This window comes from Zeugodacus cucurbitae, chromosome 3 (assembly GCF_028554725.1).
Source record: "Zeugodacus cucurbitae isolate PBARC_wt_2022May chromosome 3, idZeuCucr1.2, whole genome shotgun sequence".
NCBI classification, from domain to species: Eukaryota; Metazoa; Arthropoda; class Insecta; order Diptera; family Tephritidae; genus Zeugodacus; species Zeugodacus cucurbitae.
Window position 1 is genome coordinate 77,583,361 of NC_071668.1, and position 20,637 is coordinate 77,603,997.

Consider the following 20,637-nt stretch of genomic DNA (forward strand, 5'->3'; position numbering starts at 1 on the left):
TATATAAAATTAAACAATTACCGAAGAAAGATTAAATTTTTTTTCGTAATAAAATCGCTTCTTAGCTTTTTTATATGGCAAAAATTTAAAATAATTATATTAACATTCTCTGGTTAAATTAAACAGAAAAGTTGCTTGACAACTTTCTTGTAGCAGAGACACCTACCAGTAACGGCTTATATTGACAATATAAAAGATGTGTGTCTTCGCTAAGAATACTAGGGCACAGACAAGGTGTATCAGAGGAAATATAAATTCAATTTTAAAATTCTGTATTTATTTTTTGTTTAAAATGTATGCTTTTTTCGAATTTCAAAAACCAAATTACTTACGAAGAACCTAAGATTATCCACATTTTCTTCAACTGTGTGGAATACCATAAGGATATTAGGATTTAGTCTGTATGAACTGCATGATCCACAAGACGGGGGAATCCCACAAGCTGTGCTGTTGATAGGAGAGAAAGTGATAGACTTCCACTTTCCGAAAGTCATGAGATTTAGGGCTTAATTTTCCGGCCGAATTGACTGTGCGGGTCTTTTTGGACTGAACAAGTCATATTGCTTAGGCGGTTAAGGAGCAGAAGAAGTAGAAGGAGTGATCGAACATATACATAATTGAAGCTTTATTGAAGGAGAGCTATTCTTCAAACAAACATTTAGCTATGGTAGACCAAATGGTTATTGTGACCAAGCTCTGCCACCTAAGCGTGACTATGTCCCTGAGAAAAGCTGCAGCTTCATTACAAAAAATAATTCTACACGCATGCCTATGTATGTGAGGGAGAAATGTGAAAACAATTTGTTTACTCTTGACATTATGTTAAAGATCGAGGCCCACGCTCTGGTCACAACCACACAAACACCTTCAATAGAAAAATAAACTGTATAGTAAACAACATTCAAAAGCTTCCACAGTTAGTTACACCTACGCGCGTGTGTTTGTAGTGTGGGACACTGCTCATGCCTTGTTGGCTTTCAATGATTTTATGGCTTTTGCGACACATTCCTGTTGTCCTTTGCTTTATTTAACACCAGTTTGCGGTTCAATTTATGCGTTAGTGTGTTGGTTGCTATCTTGACTCGCTCGAAGGCTGCAAATAAATAAATATTGAAATATATTGCCACCCGACGTAGTGTGTGAGCGGTGACCAATAGTAATAATCTGTGTTCTAAGAAAAATTAAAATTCTTGCCGAGGTAATAAATACAAACAGGAAAATAAATAAAAGCTGCTGCAGAAAATATAATGGACTAACGTAAACAACTTGACTTCTTAGCCGTGTGATTTATATTTGCTTTGTCAGATGCTTTTAAATGTTTATTTGAGATACTAAGAGTCAATAGAAAATAATAAGAACAACGCTGGAAATACAAAACTAAATGATAATATGAGTGCAATTTCTTAATAATTATTTTAGACTATATTAATTTTATACCCATTAGAATCATCAATAACTAGCGCTTAATGAAAGAGTACTCTTTAAATCTACTCCCTTAAGCATCCGCCTAACACTGACCTACTATATATGCTCACAACTGCTGCCACAGCACTCGCCTCTCTCACACCCTCAGTGTTCCACATACTTCATACATCCGCCTCGCTAGTTCTCCCCCAACCAATACTTACTCATAGCATTTCGCATTTATCTAAAGTTTTCTTCATATACCAACGCGCTATTTTAATTTTTTGTAACCTTGTCAACACATAAGCACGTCAGCAAACATATTCTACGAACTACTTACTCGCATTCCGCTCGCTATTAGATTACATTAATTCACGATATTTCTTGCTTATCACGCAAACAACTTTTTGTCAGCACCGCAGCGCCACCAGCAGCCTCGCCGCAGCATATTGACACCATTCGCTGTGCTAACACACTCGATTTTCTTTGAAATGCATTGGCGAGAGCATTAATTTCCCATCGCAAGCCACAATATAAATGACGCTGGCAGCTGGAGAAACTCACTCGATACTTGCACTGCAATCTCTCATTATATGTGACGTATTTAAAGCGTTCTTCGAAGAAGTGTATGCTAATTATGTGAGGTTAAAAAGCAAATCTACAAGCTAGAAGAAATTCTGTCGAGAGCGTACGTAGAACGAGGTCTGGGTTACTGTTGCAAGTAACACTTAGTCGGCAGTGTTCCTAGAATAATTCGCAAACACTTATCACAAAATACTGTAGGAGAAAAAATGTGACTTGGAGAATATGTTGAATCTGTATATGAAATTGGTCGTTCCGAGTAAAAGTCCCAGAAGACCTAGCAAACTGGCGAAATTTTAATTAGGAAGCTAAAGTATGATTTTGGTACTTTGAAGCAACATCTCTTGATCTCTTATCTTGTTCTTGATAGGAAACCGATTTATCAAGAGTAGTTCAACATCGTCGGAAACCTTCTTCTTGATTGGAAAGAGATTTATCAAGAGTAGTTCAAGAACGGCGGACAATTTCTATGAGAAGATCCCTGATTCAGAAACTAGGAATACTACTTATGTGGTGAAAAGAAAGGCATAACCAGCATAAATGGACGCTGGTTCCCTTATCAACGTTCTTTAACACGGCTGCAGCCAAACACAAGTCCACTAACACTAAGAGACTTTTATTAAAGCCTTTCACTAAAGTGCGCCTGTAATAACGGTAAATTATGCCATGCCTATCAAATGCTTGAGGGAAGTAGCGCATACGTGCCTACGTCCTGTAATCGGAAGCTATTCTAAATGCTTGCGTGAAGGTAGTTATTTTCAAAATGGACGTGCAACAACAACATAAATAACAATAGTTACTATGCAACAAAGCAAATTGCATTCGTGCAACAAGCGTTGCATGCAACAACAACAAACAGCAAATGACATTGTGCAACGTCAACACAAATTAAACATCATTTGGTGTGCAATTGAGACGTGAGATAAAAATGCAAATGACGCTGCGGCGTGAGCGGAAGCAGCGCGTACTGAGTGTGCACTGTAATTGTAGGTGGAGTAAAAGCGGCAGCTTAAAACACACTTAACTCGTTAAATCGTTATTGGAGGCAGCATAAACGGTTGCATTTAATGCGATGATGTGCCGGAGAGTTGTTGACGGCAGAGCTGTTGAGTGTGAGTGAGAGCTTCTTTCCCCCAACTGCTTGAGTGCCTGCAGTAAATATATGCGCTTAGACCCTGTAAGTGGCAAATATTGATACTGGCGGTCTTTAAACCGATATCAGGTCGAGGTTGTCGTGGTAGTGCTACAACTCAAGCAGTCAACCCTGAACACCGCAGCTTACTTACTTGGCACAAATTACAGTGACAGCAAATTGTAATGCTACACTTTAGCCATAATAATCATAAAACCAGCGGCAGGGACTACGAAAGAACGCAGAAAGTTGGAAGCTCTGCATTGATATGACACTAAAATGCACTGAAGCGAGTAGAAGTCAAAATACGCTGCGCGAGGAAGGTGAAAAGGTGACTGCCGCCCGACTTGTGAGCATGAAAAATGCAAAGCTGTACACAAAATTAAAAGCCACAATGAAAATCCTAACAAATTATTGTATGAAAAGCGAGAGATGAAGGGAGGTTGTGGTGTGCGGTGAAAAGTGCAGTTAGCAAGGACAAAGAGCTTGGGCCATAATTACACTTGAATGCATGCTTAGTACACATAACAAAAGGGAAAGCAAATAAACAGGACTTAATAACTGAGTTGACTGCAGCAGAGTACGCAGTGCAGACGACAACAATAGCAACAACTACGAGTACTTGCAGTATGCCAGCACAATAAGTAGCAAAACAGTGAATAACAGAATAAGCGACAGCGCTGCGACCACTTCTCGCCAGAAAAGCACACACACACATGCGAGTATTCGCGCTGAGCTTGAAGGACTCTGACGGATTAGCAGTGGCAAGGCGACAAGCAGGCAGCGCTTGGCTGACTGGTGGGCGTGCATAGTGGGCGTGCGCCAAACGCGTGTAAGTTTAAAGAAAATATATTGCCCGACACATGGCATGTAATTGCACTGGTGTATATAATGTTTGTTCATAATAATTAGAGGGGAATGACAGTTTATCTGATTTTAGTTAATCGCATATTCATGAAATGTCAGTTGTCCAGCGAAATATAAGACAATTTTGCTTTGTTTTAGAAGAAAATATTTTTGTTTAGATTTTTATAAGAGACTTATAGTATTCAGCTACTCTTCAAGGCTACACTTATAATCATTATTATCCCTTTTTTGAAAAAATCTTCTTCAGCCTCCATTTGTAAGCACTTTCCAAGTTGAAGTATCTCTTATATAGATTTATTTCAAAGTTTGTTTATATTTTTTCAGTGTTACGATTAATAATTATGTGATTAATTGCAGCTGTTAGCGAAAGCATGGCGCAGGCATAATGGAGATTATCGTTTATTTAAACTTTCCTACCAAATGGCGTTTAAGAATACAAAGAAATCAGCAAACAAAGATATTAATTTAAGATTGCGGTGTCTTTTATTCATTTATACGACTTGAGTGCAGTGTTGGCGAGCAGATTTGGTTATTAATGGGTTGCATTAAAAATGTAAAAGAATGGTTTTTAAGTTTGTTTTTTTCGGAATTTATTACATTTATTTCATACTAGCTGACCTGGCGAACTTCGTAGCGCCTTAGCGTAAATTTGATGCACTACTTTATTTTGTATAGCTGAGCTATCTTATATATGCGTATCTATTCAATTTGAACTGGAATCTATAATATCCACCATATAAAAATGAGTACCTATTTCCCTGGTCTCGTCATACCTAAAAAGGACTTTACTAATTTTTTTAAATAAAAAACCAAAATATATATTTTCATAATAGTGTTTATTCCGTAGGGTTCAATAATTTCACTTATACATATTTTTACGAATCGCAATTGAACAACTGGGCATTTTGAAGTAAACACTGAGCTCAATATATACTTCACTGTTTCTCTCTATTCTAATGCTTTTTGATAAACTATATTTTTAGTTTTATGTTCTGGAGCGTAAATAAATAATGTTGATGGTTTTCCGACACGGGAACAGGCGACATATAATTGGCCATGTGAAAAACATCGATTTTCTAGGTTGATGCCATATACACTTAGCGACTACCCTTGCGATTTATTTATTGACATTGCAAATGCAAGCCGCACTGGAAACTATAAACGTTTAAAACTGAATGGCATATCGTTCGGTATTATAGGGATGCATGGTATTAAAACATCTTCGCCTTCGTACTTCCCTTTCAAAATCCAACCAACGTCATCGAAGCGTTGTTCAATAATTTCTTCTCCGCAAGCCGGGTGCCATTACACAGACGTGGCTGGTTTATGTTCCGTAACATAATAATAACTGATCCGATTTTTAATTGTAGATTATGAGGTGGTAAGCCGGACAATTCCAGCGAATTTAAAAATTCTGTTGGATAATTGACAACTTCATCTTCTTTAGTAATGGAATCAACTGATATGTAATTCTTCAATTCGCCAGCTATTTTCCCTTGAATCTGAAAATTAGTTTCATTCACATCAACATTTTTTGCGGCCAATATAACACGTTCGCTTAACCAAACGTGATTTACGTAATTTTGAGCAATGTTTGGGAAAACCATCTCCATGACTTCGGTCTTTGATTCACAAAATTTACAAAAATTGGTAGGGAATGTAATGTATCTAGATGATGTATCAACAGCAATAATACCATTACCAATATCGGGCGGTTGTTTGCAAAACACTTCTCCAGACTGGTCTTCCTGCAATTCGACTCTCAAGTTTATACTCAACTAAACTACTTATTTAATTAATAATCTACATGAAAACAAAAAAAAAGATTAATTACTGTGAAACTATTAGAAACAAAGTAATATACTAAAACAAAAAAATATCTACTATATAGAAAACAACTACAAACATATGAATTCTTTCATACATAACTTTTGTGTATCTTGAACCGCTTTCGCAGCGCAAGGAACGGAAGCCCTCAAAGATAAATAATTTCCCCCGTTTTTTTAAACATTTCCCACAGTTTCCTCGCATCCTATCTATATAGCCTATAGCCTTCCTCGATAAAAGGACTATCCAACACAAAAAGAATTATTCAATTCGAACCAGTAGTTTCGAAGATTAGCGCGTTCAAACAAACAAACAAACTCTTCAGCTTTATAATATTAGTATAGATAAGTAAATCCTAGCGATTACTTCGTTCCCTCATTTCTGGATGTACTACTTTTTAGTTGGCATCCGTGATTTTCTTCAATCTATTATAGTAAGAGTGGATTTTTTATTAATATTTAATTACTAATACTAATAAAATTAATTAAGGAAGCTAACATTTTTACAAAATCAAGTAATATTTAGACGCTTTGATGAATAAGTAGTGCACTTAAAAATATTACGATCAATTTCGATAAATCGATATAAAACCATTTAATCAAATAACTCAACTCTCACTGCACTTATTATACACATTTAATTACTATAAAACAAGTTTATTTACTCCAACTCATTTCTAAAAAAATTCACTTAACTTTTTACTTCCTATACTAGCGCTCCTTGTAGAAACCCCATCATCAAGTAAATTACTTTTGCAGAAATTTCTAAATCGCATACATAAATTAACACATTAGACTTTAAATTTTCATAGACACTTGGTAACACATTTATGCGCGCATAGGAAACCGGTAGCATTTTAAACTTTTTCCACGTAGCTTTACGCTGACTTTAATGATTCCGCGAATTTTGCTGCAATACATTAGCTCATACCCGCTGACGGCACAAGCTCATTTATACACAGGCGACGACAACAAATATTAATAACCCAGTGTTGGTACCTTCACACACACACACACACACAGCAACAACCACTCACACTTTCATCATTAATATGTCTCACCTGTCAGCGGGCGCGCACTGAAATTTTAGCTTCCGCCAGCAGCACGTGCTTGGTTGTTCGTCTACATACATATACGAGTATATAAGTTCCATTATGTCCCTATATATTACGTTTTTCAGCACCTACGACTTTGTGGCACACAACAGCAGGTGATAAAACTTATAACTTAAGCAAAGATTTGCGATAAATGTCGCGTAGGAGACATAAAGTACCAGCCATTAAACCCCGAAAATTCATTCATAAACTCATCGACATGTCAAAGTCACTTGTTAGCTTAATTTGTTGTAGCTTGCTTATGCCAGACAAGGTAGCGGGAAGACCCGAATGGAAAATGGAAACGCGCAAAATATTGTGTATATTCTAGGAACTTACTTAGAAAAACACCAGGTTACCTGGTATTACTCAGCGAAGACACCTTTGTAACATTACACACGAGAATTACTTGAGCCAAATACAACAAAATTAAAATTTTCACAAAAACTTGTTTAGATAAAAAAGTTTCGATGCCGCCGTTTAGTTAATTTATCACCCTACTTTCACATCTTTGGCATTTCTGACCAGTGTCAGCTTTCTTTTTGACCACTGTACATATAAGCGGTTCTATGGTGTAATGGTTAGCACTCTGGACTTTGAATCCAGCGATCCGAGTTCAAATCTCGGTAGAACCTTCTGCATAGAATTGTATTATTTTTTTATTATTAAAATTGTTGTTAAAAGTATATCGATGATATTAATAATATGGCTTTTGCAGAGAAAGTACGTCAATCAAGAAAAAAATTGTTGAAAATTATGAATAAATTTTGAAAGTGATTATCGTTTTTATAGTGACGATATTTTAGGGGTTGTTTTTGCGATTTCGTACAGAAATATTTTCAAAAACATTTTAGTTTTTATTGACCTTTCTTTCTAAAAATAGGCATTAGTTTATTCTCTCTTCTTTTGTTTGTATGAAAAGTACCTTTTTAGTACTCACCTGGTATATTTCGTTTTTTTTTTAACTTTCGAGCTCATGAACTTTTTGGTGCCCAGCTCGCTGAATGTCTGCGGCGACATGTTCGCATTCGGTAGCTATAAATACCGCAATATTTCGTCATCTTTGTTTAACAGAGGGTGCGGGGTGGTGTTTTAAACATTGACACATTTCACGGCAGTTTCTGCAAAAGAATACAAAAATATCACGAATGAGTGGTTTGGATACAGCGAAGGCGGACAATAGAGTAGGCGTGGGGAATTACTCTTGGTTGGGTACGCTTTTAAACTTTCTGTTGTTATTTTAAGTGACTTAAAACTTAAAAGTTAAAAAAATATATATTTGATAATATTAATTTCTCACCTAAAATTGAATGAAAAAATCGGCGCGTGTCGAATTTGTGCGCAAACTTCTCTAATTCTCATCATTTGTCAACAATGACACTCGAATAAATTTCCGTGCAGAAATCGCATTAGCCGCATTTATTTTTAATGTTTCTTAGCCTTCTTTTTCAATTATTAACTACAGGAGAAAACTTCTTCAATACTCTAGACGGCGCGCGTGCAAGTAAATATTTTCCACACAATTTACGAAGTCTTCTCGCACGCCGCTCAACATTATCATTCATAGTCGCCGCTAAATAGCGAAATTATGTTAATGAATATTCAAAGTAATCGAAAATTGTGTACAGTCGCTGAAAGCGCCTACCACAAACCAGCAAGTAGCGAAGGTTTTTCGTGTTTCTTGAGGCAAGAGGCCACCGAAAAATTTAGGAAATAAATAAATCACGAAAAATAGCAAAAAGAAACTTGTTCCTTATGATTTTGCATACTCAAAAATACAATGCATTTTAAACAATTTGCCTTGAAACTTTTCTGCCGCGCTCGTTGTCGCCTAATGCTAAATTGATGATGTTTATCGCAAAATTGCAAAAACGAGCGTAACAATTTGCTGTTCTATGCTGAAAGCGTTGCTCGGTTGCGCCATTATTGATGGATCTTCGCGGTGCTGATAATTTCGCTTATGATAATGGCTGTGATGAGTATGAAATTCTATTCAAATTGGCGTAAAGTCAACGTCAAAGTCAAATAAGCCAAAGCAATATTCAAGTGCGCAAAATTAAATTACAACAAATTGCATGTGTGTGCCCACTCACACTTTGAGGTTAACTTTCGATTTCTTTCCGAATGTGTCAATGTTTACATATGGTTCATGGAGCTTGCTTTCAAGTTGGTATTGATTTGTTGGTGTTCTTATTTATTGAAAGGTTGTTGACATATTCTCTCGTATGTTTACAAATATATATATAGATCGTTAATGAATCTTCACAGGGAAAAAATTGCATATATTTATTTACAGTACGGCATGGTTTATACGGTCAATCAGATTTAAAAAAAAAAAAAAACAAAATTTCGTTGACCTTAAATTCTGACATTCTGGAAGCATTTATTAGCAAAAAAATGATTTGTTTTCACTAGCATTGATTTCTTTCGTAATAAATTTGTTTAAACAATTTTATAAAATATACATATACTCGCAATACAAAGTCCTAAAATCTTAACAAATCCATTGTCAGACCCGCTTCTATGACATCAATTTAATATCAACCATATTCATGCAATGTACCAACAATCGTGTACCCACTGTAACCGCAGATAAATTCCATTACTAAGAAACTCGTGTGTGCATGTGAATAATGATTTTGCATTTCTTCTACTGAACTTTGTTGTGTTTTTGTTGTGTTCTTCTCGACAATTTTATCTCCTGCCAATTCACACATTCGCACTTTCTTACAATTGATTTAACGCGCCGCTTTTTGTTTACTTACACACATCATTCATAAATCAACAAGGCGTGCGAAAAGTGTGAGGAAAATGGCAAAAAAGCACAACAAGTCGGGATTTGAATGACGCGGAAATGTCTTAAACGGGTGTCCATCACAGAATATGAGGAAGCTACTATATGTATATATAGGAAAAAGCTTAATTAATTGAAGCTGGTTGTTGCGGATATAAATGCAATATAAAAACCTCAAGGCCCAGTAAAGATCCTAGTGGGTGTGTATATTTAATATTTGGTTTCTTTGATCAATATGTAATTTGACATAATAGTACTCATCTGAGCTTGCACTATGCTCAGACATGTGCCTCATATCATTGTTTGATTTTGAAGTAAAACCGTTACAAATTTTTTTATAAAATACCCAAACCCATACCCAAAATAAGACTATTTCAAATCATAACCCATAAGACAACACTTAAGGGAGGGCGTAAGGTTTGTTTCGTCGAAAAAAGACCTTTTTTCATAAATTTTTGTAAAAAAAATTATTGCTGTAGGTTTATTTTACTTATTATTATATGAAAGTACAACATTTGAAGAATACTTAAAAAAAGTTTTATCGAAAAATAGTGAGGAATAACGGATTTATCGTCGATCTCGCCAGGCACCTAGAAAAGAAGTATTTGTGCGGTGACCAGCCTACAGCATCGCTGGATCATTCGAAACCAAAAAATTAAAATGCTTTCTTTAGTTTATTAGTTTATCTTTCAATTGACGTCGAGTTCTTTTTAATTTTTTTTTTAATTTTTGGTACCATTTTCAAGCCAAAATGACGATTTTAGACGAAAAAATCGACCTATTTGTTATTGTAAAATTGTTAGTAATTAAAATTTTTGAAAAAACTCGACGTCATTCGAGAGCTATATATATGTAGAATATTTGTTCAAAATTTCAAAACGATCGATGCAGAGAGTTTTTTCTGTAGGCTGGTCATCGACTTTAAAAATGGCATATTTGGGAAAATTCAAAGTTTTGTACACTCAGCGCAGATAGCTGGAGGTACCGTTATTCAACCTGCTGTAACTTCGTTAGTTTTTCTCCGAATGACCTAACACTTTAACACAATATTCTTGAGATGTTGATGGTTCAGAAAAAAAAAAATAAAAAAAAATGAAAAAAAGTTGTCAAAGTTGTTGTTAAACAACGACCTAACACCCCCTCATTTTTCTTACTATACGAAAATATCGTTACACAACCTCTTGCAACATATTACTCTGCTATCAAGTAGCAACATGTTGCTAAACATTTCCTATTTGTTGCCTGCAACATTCTCTTATCGCATCGGCGCACTATGACGCATTTGTTGTGACTGAGAGTAACTTGCACTTTGCTTCCGAGTGTGAGGTAACTCAAGTGGGGAGACGTCATTCATAACCGTAACACGTACGAAATACATAAATAGAATTCTCAAACATTTTTGTTTGCTGTAAACACCGACTGTATTCAGCCGGAAATGCCATCATAATTCATATGTGTGTGTTATTGCAAAAACATTCAGCACACTTGTTGCATGCACATCCAACAACAACAGGTGTATGTATATAGTGTGATACAATAGTAAATTTGTTGTTGTTGTTATTAAACAAATGGGTTTAAAGTATAAAGCATTGAAATGTATTATATGGAGTGTATATAGAGTTGTAGAAGCTGGACGGTATTAATTTCTTCAATGAATAAATGTTTGAATATCGTTTAATCTATTGTCCTCTAATAATTTAGATAATAATCGTAAATGTGTGGACTGAGAATTTCTATAAGACAGTTGAACAGCGTTTGAAGTATCTTGTTTTCCGAACCTGTGACTCTATTTTGAACTATTAGAAATTTTGAAAAAAAAATATAATTTATTAACAAAGGTTAAATCCTCCATAAGTAAAGTCCATATTGTCGACGGTTTGATCCTAACACTAAGAAATCTGCACCATAGTAGCTATAGTAACGCAATATAGACCGTCTTGATTCCGTTCCAGACTGAAATTTTCAGCTCTCTTTCTGATCTCATATTCAACTTTTCCGAATGTTTATTATGTAAAAATACTTTTTTAAAGACATCCGAAATCGTTCAATATTCATACAAACAGATTTACATGTATGAGAACCTACATTCTTTAAACCACCACTTAAAGCAGCTGCAAATACTTTCAAATACATTTTACCATCGAAAGTCCTGCTATCTTTGGCGTTTCAAAAAATTTAGCCCACACTCTGTGCAGAGGAATTAGCGTTCCCTCGCCAATAAATGCAATAAAATTTGAGTGCTCTAAATGTTGGAAATTTGCATTTGTCAGCGATCATAAAAATTGTATCGCCGCAAAATGGCAATCATTCGCCAAATCAAAAGTGACACATTTGCAATTTTACAGCCACATTCAGCAATCATAATTTAATGAGACAACTGCTTTTACGATATGCCAGCAGAGCAAGTGAAATGAAAATAAGCGTGCGCCACAAATTTTACAAGCATCTTCGACTTTTTTTTTAGTTTAATATTTGCTTTCTTTTCACTACTGTAAATTCAGTCTTTATGACGTCTGCTTAGTAAAGAGCTAGTCGATGCTAAAAATAAACGCTGCGAGGCAAAGGCAATGCGCGCCATAAATACTCACCACCACCCTGAAACTCAGCGAGCGCCAAGGCAAACACACCACGCTCACAGTTATGCATTTAATGAGCGTTGTGTAAGCATCACGCTAGCGGTGCCACCGTAGAGAGTAGAATGTATATGCTCTGTAGCAGCTCCGCACCATAACCGGTTCTATGGTGTAATGGTTAGCACTCTGGACTTTGAATCCAGCGATCCGAGTTCAAATCTCGGTAGAACCTTAAAATCGAATTTTTTATATATGTACATTGCTCAGTTGTCATTAACAGGTATTTTAAAAGATATGCGGTTAGGGTTTTCCATCCGTAATTCCACAATTAGTGAATTGGGTTTTCTTATAAGATATATAAAAAGATAAATATTTGTTATTGACTGAAAAATAAAGAAATTTGAAGACATGGAACGCATGTTTTATAATTTTTATTTTTGAAAAACCCGAAATAAACCCTTCGTATACAAATACATATGTATATTATTCAGTTCCATATTTATCAATTTGCATATTATTACTTGTTGTTATATTTGTTTTACGAATTTATTTATTGCATATTTTTAGTGTTGAAACTTGAAATGTAAATATTTCCTGGTGATATCTTCAGCCGTTGAAAATATGTGTCTGCTGTTCTCTGGTTTCCATTTTGGCCGCATTACCAACAACTGGTTCTATGGTGTAATGGTTAGCACTCTGGACTTTGAATCCAGCGATCCGAGTTCAAATCTCGGTAGAACCTCAAACCGTAATCGCAATTTTTTTGAATTAAAAATTTGAAAAATTACAATTTGAACCGGGATTAACAAAATTTGTGCTTATTATAATAGATATGATTCATATTTGATAACTAAACTGGTTAATCTTGAAAGATATATAGCGAAACTACACTCAAAAATTTATTTGGATTTTATGAGAAAATAATATTGAACAATTGAATTGAATATTACGAGCTCGATAATTAAAATTTATTCAATTTATATCTGAAATTATTTGATTAAATTATTTCCAACGTGCCTTTTCAAATATTTAAGATAACAAAAATTCCATATTTTCTTCGCTTTGATACTAGAAATTGGTTTTTCTTCTCTCTTAAAGGCATGTCTGCGCTTCAACTTTAATAATAAAGTCCATTCAGTTTGTTATCTCACAGCCACAAAGGCAAATCATTTAAACTGCAGACACTCCTGACCAGTGTCTACCTGTCAGTTACATACCAATACTAGTATATATTCGCACAAATAGAACGTAGCATAATCTTCTTCAACTTGCTGCCAACGGCTTTGCATATTATTTTTGGAATTTGTGGCGCATTGTAGCATTACGCCACCCACAAGAAGGATCCCCCCAGCTTTGGCTGCTCTACTAAATGTCACTTCCGGTTGACCATCGATTGCTTTTCTTTACATACTTGTATTTAAGGTAAGCTCTCATCTCAGCGCATTCCTTATGTCTATTCGCCTATTTACCCACTTTAGCCCTCTTTTGGCAGGCAAGAAGTGCTGGGTTGACTTTTATAAATTTACCTGTCCGTTGACAGACATGTTGTTGGGGTTTCCTTGTTTCTTCACATGCAGAAATAACTGTACGCATATATATGTATGTACGTAGATACATATAAATCAGTTGAGATAGCATCACAGTGTTTATAAATATGCTCAAGGCCATCAGGCTATCGTTTTTGTTACATATTACTTGCCGAAATTTTATTAAAAAAGCTTGTCACTGGGTTTATCCAGCGGAAATTAAAAAATGAAATCACATAAACCATAATACACATAGAGTAAATGGTAAAAAAATCTTTTTGAATTGGTTTATATTCAGTTTTCCATTAAAACGACAGAGTTGAGTAGAAAATATATATGTACATTTAAAAAACTTTATTTACTTTTCTTCGCTTCATAATCGACAAAGCGACAATTTTCAAGCGAAAATTAGATTAAGAATAAAGATTATTTATATTGAAAATTATTTATTGGAAAGCCCAACAGAGCTTACATGCAGCTTAATGGATAAACAAGTTTACATTTCATACGTGCGATAAATAAGAATTTGCATTTCATATAGTGGGGGTTTTCTCTAAAAAATAAGGTCGGAAATAGACGATAAGTTCTTATCACAATTAATAAATAATAAGCATATGTCACTAATACTAATTTAATAAACTTAAGCTACGCTTTCCGTTGACTAAATAGCTTCAATATTCTGATGAATCGCATTTTCCACTAATTGCGCAATTAACGATAAACAATTTAGCGTTTATTTGGGAAAATTCATTCAAAACCTCTGCGTCAGATTATAAGTTTCTCGGGTAAACAAAGAAAGATTTCGGTTATTAACCATTTTGCTTTCTGCACTAAGCTAGATTTCACAATAAAAATTCTTCGTGCTTCTTGCTACAGTTCTAACGTTTGAGCAATTTAGAATAGAAAATATTTTCATTTAACTGCCACAAGCTTTTATTTATTGCATTTGTCCGCTTTATCAGTGCTGCGCTTTCTTTAGTTTTCCGAAATTTATGCGAGCAATTAGTATGAAAAGCACATTAGTCATCGCCACTAATTTATTACAACTAAATTTTTATTTATCGTCGAGGTACTTATGTGCGCGTTCAGCTTATTTTCGCAGCAGCAGCAGCAGGTTTACGCTTTCGACAATTATTTGTGTCATAAAAAGTTCATTGTTCCCACACTTGAGTCGCTGGGGGTGACCACAACACGGAACATAAGGACTTGAGAATTTATTGCGTTGAACTGATAACTGGAGTGTGCGTGTGTGTGAGTGTGTTGGTGGCACACGCATGCAAATTAAATTTATGTTATTAAATATGTTGACTTTGAGCATTCCTGTAGCTCTTTTGCGGGCTGACGAGTGGCTTTTCCTAGAACTCTTCTCAATAAAATGCAGATAAACGCATATTTACATTTGTATATGTATATGTATATTGAAGTTGTAAGTATTTATAAATACTTGTTTATATCACATTAGCTTTTTTTTTTTTTTTTTTGTTTTTTTTTTATAAGTTATTTAAAAATAAATGAAGACTTTTCGTAATGCAGTCAGTGCAATGCTATGAATTGCGCTTGTACACTTTGTGGTCTATCAGTGGTGGAATGAATGCGTGAGCGTGAGTGTGAGTGCTTTGAACTCGTTGTTTTTATCGTTTTCCATGGTTTGAGCATTTCAGGTCACCTATCGCAGCATACTCTGGTTAAGCGTTTATATTCTTCCAAAATGCGCAATAGTAGCGTATCAGCAGCAGCAGCGAGGTCAGGATCGTTACAAATTGTGCCGATTGGTTCCAGAGTGCGCCACTGCCGGAGGGTCGTACACATTCGAACTGGTTGAGCGGTAGCGGCTCGTAGCCTTTAGAGCAAACACACTTATTTGCCGCACTGCAATAACCGTTCACACAACCGCCGTTACACGGTGGCACACAAATGTCGCGACTGTCGTGTTGTTGCAACAGCCAACCTGGCGCACAGGTGCATACATCGTTCACGCATGTGCCGTTGCTGCAGCGTTCCGCGCAGCTTCGTTGTGGCGTATTGATCACAATTGTTGTTGGAATCGGCACACAAGGTGAATGCGGCCCTTGGTGCTTAGTAAATCCTTCATTGCACTCACAAACAAAGGGTTCAATGCACACGCCATTTTCACAACCGTTAAAACAGATTGGACTGCAATTCTCGCCATCTCCCACATAGCCGGGACAACAATATCTGATTTCCTTAGTCTGCAAAGCGAGAGTTATTTGTCATGTATTATTGTAGGAAATATTTTTAAAATTTATATCAAGCACTTCAACACTCACTGGTCCGTGTTTGGTGCAAAAATTGTTTGAAGTTAGAGCTTCAAGGAATGGCGAAATTCCGATTAAAAATATAATTAAATTCACTTTGAACATTTCGCAGGGTTAGGTGTTTACAATTAGCCGGTCGACTGCCAAGTGAACGTCCACAAGCACTGCAAGTGAATCGTTAGCGGAAGAATATGCTTATGCCTCACTTGTTTGCGAGAAAGCTACAGATTGCAGTCGTTTAATACCGCAGTAAGCACAAGGTAGATACCCTATATGGTGTTTTTGATACCCTATATGGCGCACCTAATGATTCTCTTTTTCCGTCCGATATCGTCATGGCTGCATAACAAAATATTCAAGGTAATGACTAATGCTGCGAATTATGTCAGTTAATAGACATTTCAAATTTTAAAATCCTTAAAGTACGTACACTTTCAAAAACAAATTAATTTATTTCGAAATATTGAACATTCATAAGATTTCATAACGTTTATATGTTAATTTCTTACACGCCTTACATAGCAGTTGAGAGAAAGTTCGATAAGCTCTTCTTGAGACAAATGTATGGCAAAGACATACACTATTAGGGTGTTCATCAAAAGTTCGGAAACTTATTTCAAAACTATGTAATGCGTAAAAGACTTTAACATAATTTTTACATTTTCACATATTTAAAGCTCTGATAGATCCCTCAAATTGCCAATTGTAGGGGAATATGTAATTTCATATAAGCAAATGTATATTCCACTACTGTATTTTTTCACACACGCAATGTTGTACATATTAATTAAGATCACTAATCAACATTCAACATGATCGGCGACCAATATATTCCACTAGGTTTGCAAGCTTTCAATAAACAAAGTGAGCTTTAAGTTTCTAGCACGTTTTTTAAGCTTAATGTTTTGTAGTACGTGAGGCATTTTATTTTGCTCGCTAATCACCAGCGATGCTTTGTATTACATTTTTATCGAAGTGTAGTGACATACATATATATTTACATACTACGAGGGGTGTTCAAAAAATAACGAGAATTTTCGTTTTTTTTAATATATTCTATCGTTTACATTAATTTAAATATTAAAATAATCCTCAGTCGTCGAAACACTACTCAAACTAAATTTTTGGATTTTTTGGTTCGTACAGCGACTCCAGGCATGGTTGTGTGAGGTGTAAGGTTCTCTCTATTTTTTGCAATTAGAAAAAGTCATACGGATTCACGTCTGTCGTACTGTTTTGGGTCAAGAATTCACGAAGAAGCAACGAAGTGTGAGCTTTAAAGAAACGATAATCACCAAGCTCTTAACAAACACGTCTAACCATACAAAGTCAAACAAAGTAAGTATGTATATTAATAAAATAAAACAATAATATTAACAATTCCCGTTATTTTTTGAACACACCTTGTAAATACTTATGTTTCTGGGAAACCACTAGACTTGTTATAAACGAGAGACACAATTAATGATCGAATATATAGAGACATATATAATTCATGTTTGGAATGCTTAGGCGAGTGTAATGAAATAATAAGCGAACAACGCAAAGTGAGGTGAGTAATGTCTCATCGATGACGTTTGATAGGTACAGCTAGGTAATCATCGTACGTGATTGAGTGAAATATTTTTTTCATATCATACTGTAGCCATATGGGAAAGATTTCGAAGCTAGGCGATGTGCTTCTTATTAAAATTCACGTTGCATATTTCTAAAATTTAATCATTTTCCTTTTATGAACTTAATTAAAAGTCAATTAGTCTAATATCCAAATAAGTTATTTCAATTATTCACTCAGCTATTGAGACTTAGTAACAAGTGAAGCTACTGCAAATCTAAAGCATTTTAGGTCACTGGCCCTGTTCTACTAAAGTAATTCACATTTATTTCTTTGAGTTTTTTTTACAGTTTTTTTCACTTTCCATACCCTTTATACATGCCCCTTTCTATTTACTGTTATTAGCGCATATAACTCATCTCATTTGCTTTTTCCTTCATTCTGGAACATTACAACTAAGCCTTTGGCTTTATTATTTCAAATGCACTCACTGCTTTCTGTTGGCTTGCAACTGACAATGCAGTGATATATGTGATTTCGAAAACCACCCCCACTTTTCTTTCGTGTTAGACACTTTATTGTACCCACAGTACAGTGTTGCAGCCTGAGTATTAAGCTCTCGTTCAATGCTGAACGGTTATTTAAGCATTTGAGAGCACTAAGGGTATGGAAATGTTTTGTATGAAAATCGGTAAAATCTGCCGAGTGTCTGCCTTAAATTATCGAATTAGTTCTTTTTTCGTACCAAGTATTAGGTAGGCATTTATCTCCCTTCCGCCTTTTTGTCTTCTGAATTTCGCGGCTATACAAATATAAAAAAATAATCACTCTATTACTCGACGATTCAGAGCGGGTGAAAACGACACCATGGTTAATGCAGCCGGCGGAAGACCTGTGATGTTATGGAAAACATCGTGTTAGACCGGCATGTGGCATTTCATCACCCAGGAGATGGGAGTTAGTCACCAAACCATTTTAAACCATCTGCAGAAGGCTGAATACACAAAAAAGCTTGATGTTTGGGAGCCGCATGATTTGACGCAAAAAACATTCTGGACCGAGCCTACGCCTGCGTTATGCTGCTGAAAGGGAACGACGATGATATCAAGCGAAAACGGTCGGGGTCGAAGGCCGGTGAATCGTCCCAAACAGTGGCCAAGCTGGGATTGACGGCAGGAAGGTTTTGCTGTGTGTTTAGTGGGATTGGAAGGGAATCATCCACTATGAGCTGCTTCCATATGGCCAGACGCTTAATTCTACCATCTACTGGGAACAACTGGACCGCTTGAAGCAGGCGATCGAACAGAAACGTCCAGAATTGACCAACAGGAATGGTGTAGTGTTCCACCAGGACAACGGGAGCTCGGATTGGAGATCTTATCGCATTCACCATATAGCCCGGACATAGCGCCTGTTCCTGTCCATGGCGAACGCACTTGGTGGTGTAAAGTTGAACTCAAAAGAGTCTGTGAAAAGTGGCTGTTCGAGTTCTTCGCAAATAAGGAGGGGGGCTTCTATGAGGGGGTATTATGAAGTTACCGTCTAGATGGAAACAGATTAACGAATGAAACGGCGCATATTTGAACTAAATCCCATCACTGTAACACTTTCTATAAAGCATTGAATAAAGAGCACAAAAGCGGAAGGAAGATATTACCTAATATATCCAACAATCGGTTCCACCGGAGCTCGGTACACCCTTACATGTTTCAACTTACCACTGTTGCATGCACAACTGTAATTCTATGTCCCTGCTGCTGTTACATGCTGTCATCGGCACACGACGCCGAACTGTTGCATGCTGCTCACACGCATTTTTCAGCCGCCATTCCTCCAGTGCTTCCACACAGCGCTCACACGCCACGGCGCACATCCGCCAAAGTCATGCACATGTGTATGTGTGTGTGTGAAAGTACGAGTGTTTGTGGGCGCGAATGCCATTGTTTGCTGCATTAATGGTGTCAGCGACTTTTGCATTGCCGTTGGTATGCCGTTGCAAGCATCAACCCTGTTCCCACCTCGTATATATCTCTCCAGCTAACGCTTTATGCCTTTTGACTAACAACCCACAATCATCTCATTTTAATTAACGCAAATTTATGTTGGCTTCTTCTGATTTATATCAAAGCCAAGCATAGTTCAACGCATATTTGCCATGAGCATGCAACTTCAAGTGAGTTGTTGTTGCTGTTGTTGCCTTTATTGCACTTGCTTCATTGCTTGTTTGTTGCAAGTGTACAGATATATTTATAGCTTGTTATCTTAGGGATTTCGTGGGTTAGCAACTTTGCTGCTTTGCCAGTTCAGGTTATTCATTAAGTGTAGAATAGAAGTGTAGAGGAACAAGAAAGAGAAGAAGACATACCCTTTGACTTTGTAGCTTATCCAATTCGTTCATTTATTTTCTTTAGCAAAATTCTATGTAGCTTTGGTTGGCGAGTGTTAAAGGGATTCAAAGTAAATGTACTACTTAGTAAAAATTTAAGATGGAAGGGCTTTTTTGGTATACAATATAAAAGAAGCTTTAGACAATAGAACGCTTCAATGTTGTCTTTCGAAAAGTTAATGGAAATTATAATAAAACTTAATCCAACATACCAAACTGGTTAGAGAGATAAGACTCTCTGAGCTCACCACATCAAGCATTGAAGTCGTTTCAACTAATCACAGAGATTTACCTAAAATAATGAGAGTAATAGAATTCAGAAAAATATTTGTTTGTTAATAGTTACAATTGCACTGACTGCCTGAGAATTCCAAATGATGGCTTTAGAGTATTATATCATATATTAGTCTTGATTAAAAGACCGTAAAGGTCCAGTATAAGTCACCAGCTATTACCGGCATTCCCTTATCTAATCAAACACAGTTAGCCGGCTCGGCCACTGTTTGGGACGATTCACCGACCTTCAACCACGACCGCTTGATATTGTCGTATGCCATCCCTTTCTTGTCGCCAGTCGCCAATCACCATCCGCTTCAAAAATGTGTCGAGTTCGTTCCGTTTC

General features: G+C 36.1%; 1 protein-coding gene and 3 non-coding genes across 4 annotated transcripts; 3 read left to right on the plus strand and 1 right to left on the minus strand.

Moving 5' to 3' along the window:
- The first annotated feature begins 7,468 nt into the window (after positions 1–7,468).
- Trnaq-uug (transfer RNA glutamine (anticodon UUG)) lies at positions 7,469–7,540 on the plus strand. Its single transcript has one exon. It is a non-coding gene; the product is annotated as a tRNA-Gln (tRNA).
- Positions 7,541–12,432: 4,892 nt separating this feature from the next.
- Trnaq-uug (transfer RNA glutamine (anticodon UUG)) lies at positions 12,433–12,504 on the plus strand. Its single transcript has one exon. It is a non-coding gene; the product is annotated as a tRNA-Gln (tRNA).
- A 438-nt stretch (positions 12,505–12,942) lies between these two features.
- Trnaq-uug (transfer RNA glutamine (anticodon UUG)) lies at positions 12,943–13,014 on the plus strand. The gene has a single exon. It is a non-coding gene; the product is annotated as a tRNA-Gln (tRNA).
- A 2,018-nt stretch (positions 13,015–15,032) lies between these two features.
- LOC105211446 (epidermal growth factor-like protein) lies at positions 15,033–16,241 on the minus strand. The gene is made up of 2 exons (XM_011182859.3): positions 16,087–16,241; positions 15,033–16,008 (listed from the first exon to the last, which is right to left on the minus strand). Exons 1-2 carry the CDS (start codon positions 16,177–16,179, stop codon positions 15,484–15,486), a joined length of 618 nt encoding a protein of 205 aa, XP_011181161.2. The 5' UTR covers positions 16,180–16,241; the 3' UTR covers positions 15,033–15,483.
- Between the last annotated feature and the right edge of the window lie 4,396 nt (positions 16,242–20,637).

Coding starts and splice junctions, on each gene's coding strand:
- LOC105211446 (XM_011182859.3), bottom strand. CDS start 16,179: ATGTTCAAAGTGAATTTAATTATATTTTTAATCGGAATTTCGCCATTC. Junction 16,009..16,086: donor TTTGCACCAAACACGGACCA/GTGAGTGTTGAA, acceptor CTCGCTTTGCAG/ACTAAGGAAATCAGATATTG.